Raw genomic sequence first — 6,337 nt, forward strand, 5'->3', positions numbered from 1 at the left:
TTTTTTTTTTTTTTTTTTTTTTTTTGAAGACTTTCCCAAAAGTCTTTGAGAAAGAAAAAAAAAAAAAGAGGAGGAATTTGGAGGTGGCGGAAAGTTTGCATGTGGTGTTGTGTTAGAATGCAATAATTGAAGAGTTTTATGATTCATTAAATGAGTAAAAAAATAAAAAAGTGTGGTGTGGTGTTCAATACTTTTCATAGTTTATTACAGCTGGCGTGCGCAAATCTTGGTACAATCATTCCTTTTCAACTTTCACCCTCCAACAAAGAGTTTGGGCCGATCACCTCTAATTCCCTCGACAATTATTTTAATCCTTAGTCATTGAATGAGTAATATCATGATAGTAGCAATTAGTTTGAATTAATATCATAAATGATCAGAAACTTAAATAATTTATAATTGGATTGAACACAGTTGTGTTGGATCTAAAAAGGATATCAACCCGACCCAACTTAAGTAACGAGCACCATAAATTTCTTTGGTTTTCATATCTTTATCGTACATAATTTTACTAAAGTAGCTCGATAGCATACCGCCAAAAGGATGCTAAAATTTTTCAAAAGGTTCTTATTTATGTACGGAAGAAGAGAAAGCGTGAGATTATAATAATCGTGTGTTTAAGGTTAAATGAGAAGGAAAAAGTGGATTGATGGGGTGCAAAGGAAGATAACCCCAAATTGGTTTATATGATTGTACTAATAATTGTTGGAAATCGAAGGAAATACACCAAAAAGTGAGGGCACATTCAACTGCTTTCCTCCAAATTCCTTTTGGTTTAGTTAAATAAATGACTGTTCAAAATGCCATTTCTTTCTAACTTTCAACCTTGGTTTAATACCTTCTTCCCACCCACCCTACTATTCAACTAATCCATCCATTTATAAACAAAATTCTCCGATTCAATATATATACTCTTAAATCTTCAATAGTCAAAGTTTAGCTTCAATTATAAGCTCAATTCTAAGAAATTCTTATTTGACCACAAAGTAAGTTATCAAATAATTAGAACGGGTAAGTTGCTAGAGCTTCCCAACTACAATGACCAATTCAAAAAGCAAGAAATTAAAGTGAAGTATAAGGCCTAGCAAGGACTCGTCTATACAAAATTACCAACTCCAAAATCCTTTCTTTCTTTATTTGTTTATTTATTTGTTACGTTAAGCTTTAATAGTTAGCCACCAAATCCAACTTTTTGGCTTCCTTTGATTATGAGTTCCCTTTAGAGAAGACTATTCCACGAACAGTCCCTCTCTATAAATGGACACTCCCAATCTTAATTGCAGCAAGCCCTGTAAGTTTCCTTGTCCAGGTGTTTTCTATAACTTCTTGACACACATTATGGCTCCGTCAACAAGCTTTCTCTTTGTTTTTGTTCTTCTTGCTCTGTCTTCGGTTTGTTTCTCTCACAGACCTGGCGGCGGCAATGGATATGGCGGTTATTTGTATCCTCAATTCTATGACCATTCTTGTCCAATGGCTCAAGACATTGTGAAGTCCATTGTGGCTAAGGCTTTTGCTAAGGAACCTCGGATTGCTGCTTCATTGATTAGGCTTCATTTCCATGATTGTTTTGTCAAGGTTATTCAAACTAACTATCTAATACCCATCTTCTTTTTTTCTTAAAAAAACATAATTTTGATGCATTATGTTTGTCATTAACAACAAATAATTTTCAGGGCTGTGATGCTTCACTGTTGTTAGATAGCAGTGGGAAAATTGCTAGCGAAAAAAGGTCCAATCCAAATAGAAACTCTGCTAGAGGATTTGAAGTGATTGATGAGATTAAATCTGCCTTAGAAAAAGAGTGTCCACAAACTGTTTCTTGCGCTGATATTTTGGCCATTGCTTCAAGAGACTCCACCGTCATAGTAAGGCTTCTAACTTTTGCAGGACTAGTCAGTCGTATTTGTTTTGTTTTAAGCTGAGAGTTTGTGTGATAAAAGACAGGAGGTCCCAGTTGGGAAGTCCCGCTAGGAAGGAGGGACTCGAGAGGAGCAAGTCTAAGTGGGTCTAACAATCACATCCCAGCTCCAAACAACACATTCCAAACCATTCTCACAAGATTCATGAGACAGGGCCTTGATATTGTTGATCTTGTTGCTCTTTCAGGTAAAACTTCCCTCCCTTGTCTCTTACGAGCCAGCACCAGCTTGAATATATCATAACTTATCGACTTTGTTAATAAATGAATACAGGAAGCCACACTATTGGAAACTCTCGATGCACTAGCTTCAGGCAACGGCTTTACAACCAATCTGGCAATGCTGAGCCTGACCCTTCACTCGATCCATCGTACGCTGCTGAATTGCTCGGACGATGCCCGAGATCAGGGGGTGATCAGAACCTATTTTTCTTGGACTTTGTCAGCCCGACCAAATTTGACAACTATTACTTCAAGAACCTTTTGGCTGGAAAGGGTTTGCTAAACTCAGATCAAGTCCTCTTGACAAAGAACCAACAATCAGCGGAGTTGGTGAGGACATATGCAGAGAATTCAGAGCTCTTTTTTGAGCAATTTGCTAAGTCCATGGTTAAGATGGGGAACATTTCTCCTCTCACAGGTTCAAGGGGTGAGATCAGAAAGAACTGCAGGAGAGTAAACAAAAATTAGGACGATCAAGATTTTTTTTTAATGTATTGCATCTGAAGTGTGTTCTCATTTAGTTTTTCTTTCTCAAATTCTTGAATGTTTGTGTTATGGTTTTCAATGCTGTTATGTGTTCCTTGCACCTGAGCCCTTCGAGCCATTTTTTAATAAATTCGATCTATTTCTGTTGAGCTACGTGTAACGGCCTAAGCTCATAACTAGTAAATATTGTCCGCTTTGATCCATTACGTATAATCGTCAACATCACGATTTTAAGACGCATCTACTAAAGAGAAGTTTTCACACCCTTACTTGCAATCATGCTAATAAAAATGGATGAGGAGGTAAGTAACACTTCATTAGAAGTACTTGTTAAGTATTATTAATTATAGGGTGTTAAGTATTTGAAATTTACGACCAATGAAGATTTATTTATAAAAAAATCGTAATATTCACTGAAACTATATAAAGACACAGTGTGATGTAATAGGAAGGAGGCATTACTGATGATTTATAAATTTGTTAAGAAGAGGTTCTCATCCAGGAAGGATAACCCACCTCCAAGAAAGGACAAGAGAAGTTGTTCTTTAGACATTAGTAAGAAACATAAATTGATCTTCCTTTACAAATGCCAGGCCTTACCACTTTACTTGGTTTTCTTTTTCCATAATCACTTTCTACTTCTTTCACCTTACAAACAAGGGAAGCCACAGGCATAACAATGGAAGATCTTACGTTGTTACACCTTATCGTCATGGAACCACCACCTCGTCTCTTTCGGGGATCTTCCATTCCTACAATTCTTTACATAACGGTCGTTATCGTCAGGGCGTTGCTGCAATGGAAAACATTAGACTGTCAGAGAAGGATTCTGGTTGAAGTTAGTACACACAACACGTCCTTACAAGTTATAGCTTAACAATTTCATTACCAGCACCTCCATGAAAAACATATTAATTATACAATAGGATCAAAGTGGCATGAAGTGTAACAGACCTTTGCTGTCGAGCTCGACAACATGGAGAGAATGCTGATACAGATAGAACTTACAGTCATTGCAGGCGACCATGAATCATATAAAATATCTACACGGTTTCAGAGTGAAGGGAAATAACAATGGTCAGTGTTGGTATGAAGGTGATAACTAAGGACTCAGACAAAGCCAATAATAGACCATAAATAAAGCCATACAATAGATATACACGACTAGGATAGAATTCAAAACTCAAACAAGCACGAGCAACAAACAGTATCGATAGTTAGAAACATGTACGAGAGGAAAAGGCAAGACAAAACTTTAACACCAACATATTAAATTATTAGAAAACACATCATCTCAATCTCGCAGGTAATGTGCATCTGAGCAACTAGCAAGTTGCAGCAAGCATATTTCCAACTTCACCTTCAAACTACATCCATTGCAAATGATAGAGGTGTTCAAGACCAAACCAATGATCCAAACTAAATTAGCTTGGTTTGAGATTCCTTTCCTTTTGTTCAGACCAAACAAAACCAGCAATGATAGTTTGGTTCAGCTTGACAAATTTCTGTCTAAAGCAAACCAAACGAAAAAGATTAATAAAACTTAGATTGCTAAAATAAACGAATATTTACACCTAAATAATTTAAAATATTACATGATTAATAATGCCCTGTAAAATCTTAAGTCAAGTTTTAAAGACTTCGGTTATAAAACAATTACAATCTAACATGTAATAGAAATTAGTTTTATTCATTTTGCAGATTTGATGAACTTTATGGTATTTATATTTCATTTCAATCAGCAAACATAACATTCGGCGGAGGGTAAACAAAAGTTTCCCAAACAGTAGAAAGAAGTTACGAATGATACAAAGAAACATATTGATGGATGAATTGGTATTGTTTTGGATGTTAGTGTTGAGCAGTATGGTTCTGTTCTTATTCATTACATATATAGACATATAACCAAATGGTTGAAAGATTTCAAAACAAACCCGACCAATGAACACCTAGTAAATACCATGATAAACACTCATCCTGCAATAACTTTTCAGCATAGAGGATCTTTTCATCCATACAAACTAGCTATTAACAAAAAGAACGGAATCCAATATCAAGCAGTACTTCCTCTTCTTTTTCTTTTATTTTTCATTGCAAGACTAGTTTATACTTCTATTTTGTGTAATTGAAAAGTTTTAAACATAATAGATGTAAGCAACACGTTGTCCTAATAGGACAGAATATATATCAAAACCTTTCTGTAACATTAAATCATTCAGGTTCTCCATGATGAACCACTGATAAGCTTACACGCAACGTGCCACTGTATGGTAAAAAATCTATTAACATCCCCAATTGAGATATCTTCTTGGGTCGAATTCAATTAAACACCATTACTATTATTGTACATCCATCTGAAGTGTGACCCCTGACACAAATACTAAAAACAAAACTCCTTATAGACCGCATTAGGCTTAAACAGGGTAGATGGAAAAAAAAAATCTAAAAACAATAGAGTGAAGAAGGCAATAGAATATAAACTTTATATTCCTGCATAATTGCAATCTCATAAATAGAGTGAAATGGTGAAGCAAACGATATAACCACAAAGAAATCTATACACACAAAGAAAAGAATATCCAACAAGAACAAGCAATAGAAAATTATGCATATACCAACCTAGACAAATGTGACCATTGCTATAGATATGAGGATGAAGAGGGGCTGGATGCAGAAATATAACCTGTTATGAAACCGGTATACAAAATCAAACACACAACAATCAATAAATTTAGACACTACACAGGATTATGGAAGAAATGATCTCAGAATTCAATGATTATGTTTATACACCTGTGGGGCTTCCATTGGGTAATGCTCAGGGAAGTCCACCTGAAGCTGGTAGGTTTCATTTGCATAGAGAGTTCCCGGAGCTCCGTTGACTTCAATCACCCATCTTCCAACAAAATAAAATAAAATAAATCCAAAAATGAACGTCAAATTCCTACTAAAAGCAGATAGTAAATTTCCTTTCAGAACACACTACAGACAAAGAACAGTAACAAGAAAACCTCACTTCGATTTCAAAAGAAAAATTAAGAACCTCCACTGTCGATAATAGGGAGAGCACGACACAATCAAACCTAAACTAAGCCCCAAGGCACCCAACAACACCAATTCGACGCTATTACATCAAATTCCAGCCTTTTTCTTACTTTCCAGAGCGCTAACAATGACGTAGAAGGCAAATAAACAGAAATTACGAATTAAAGAAAACCCTACGAGAAAAGGGGAAGAAGCAATACCTCTGGAGATTATCGGTAACCTTGTGTTTAAAACCAGCGGGAGGGTTAACCTGCCACTCGACCAGTTCCTTCTGAAGCCGATTGCAAGCAATCTTACTTAAAGCCTGGAAAAGGAATCAAATCAGATACGAAAGGAAGAGTTAGGAGAGCAGAATCAGATGAGAGTAAATTGATGAATGAAACACGGCGATGGCGATGGCGATGAGAATAAAGATGATTATGAGGAAGAAGAAAAGGGACAACCTTACGAGCGGAGTCGGAGGAGCTGGTCATGCTTGGGTTTGGCTCCGCAATGGCAGAGAGAAAGGGAGGAAAAGAGTTAATGCGAAATGTGACGATGATGTTGACGAAAGGGACGAAGTGGACCGGCCACGCCTTATAACGCCACTCCCCACTCTTCCTCTGCACCCTATTCCATTCCCATTTACTTCCCCCCCCCCCCCTTTTTTTTTTTTTTTTTTTT

The 6,337-nt window shown here is 36.4% G+C and overlaps 2 protein-coding genes and 1 long non-coding RNA gene across 3 annotated transcripts in view; 1 reads left to right on the forward strand and 2 right to left on the reverse strand.

The window, feature by feature from the left end:
• Positions 1-1,263: 1,263 nt before the first annotated feature.
• LOC111447393 (peroxidase 72-like) lies at positions 1,264-2,778 on the forward strand. The gene is made up of 4 exons (XM_023086538.1): positions 1,264-1,578; positions 1,677-1,868; positions 1,944-2,109; positions 2,196-2,778. Exons 1-4 carry the CDS (start codon positions 1,339-1,341, stop codon positions 2,609-2,611), a joined length of 1,014 nt encoding a protein of 337 aa, XP_022942306.1. The 5' UTR covers positions 1,264-1,338; the 3' UTR covers positions 2,612-2,778.
• LOC111447397 overlaps positions 2,645-6,337 on the reverse strand; it is an 18,905-nt gene continuing 15,212 nt past the window's right edge. Inside the window, exon 3 of the long non-coding RNA XR_002711260.1 lies at positions 2,645-2,898. This is a non-coding gene — a long non-coding RNA (uncharacterized LOC111447397). The remainder of the gene's footprint in view (positions 2,899-6,337) is intronic.
• LOC111447396 (probable ubiquitin-conjugating enzyme E2 16) lies at positions 3,072-6,279 on the reverse strand. The gene is made up of 6 exons (XM_023086544.1): positions 6,118-6,279; positions 5,875-5,978; positions 5,423-5,525; positions 5,249-5,312; positions 3,584-3,672; positions 3,072-3,422 (listed from the first exon to the last, which is right to left on the reverse strand). The coding sequence occupies exons 1-6, from the start codon at positions 6,145-6,147 to the stop codon at positions 3,327-3,329; spliced, it is 486 nt and encodes a 161-aa protein (XP_022942312.1). The 5' UTR covers positions 6,148-6,279; the 3' UTR covers positions 3,072-3,326.

This window comes from Cucurbita moschata, unplaced genomic scaffold (assembly GCF_002738365.1).
Source record: "Cucurbita moschata cultivar Rifu unplaced genomic scaffold, Cmos_1.0 Cmo_Scf00009, whole genome shotgun sequence".
In the NCBI taxonomy this organism is placed as follows: domain Eukaryota; kingdom Viridiplantae; phylum Streptophyta; class Magnoliopsida; order Cucurbitales; family Cucurbitaceae; genus Cucurbita; species Cucurbita moschata.

Coding starts and splice junctions, on each gene's coding strand:
- LOC111447393 (XM_023086538.1), top strand. CDS start 1,339: ATGGCTCCGTCAACAAGCTTTCTCTTTGTTTTTGTTCTTCTTGCTCTG. Junction 1,869..1,943: donor CAAGAGACTCCACCGTCATA/GTAAGGCTTCTA, acceptor GTGTGATAAAAG/ACAGGAGGTCCCAGTTGGGA. Junction 2,110..2,195: donor TGATCTTGTTGCTCTTTCAG/GTAAAACTTCCC, acceptor AAATGAATACAG/GAAGCCACACTATTGGAAAC.
- LOC111447396 (XM_023086544.1), bottom strand. CDS start 6,147: ATGACCAGCTCCTCCGACTCCGCTCGTAAG. Junction 5,313..5,422: donor ACCCAATGGAAGCCCCACAG/GTGTATAAACAT, acceptor GTTTCATAACAG/GTTATATTTCTGCATCCAGC. Junction 3,423..3,583: donor TGTCGAGCTCGACAGCAAAG/GTCTGTTACACT, acceptor TTTCCATTGCAG/CAACGCCCTGACGATAACGA.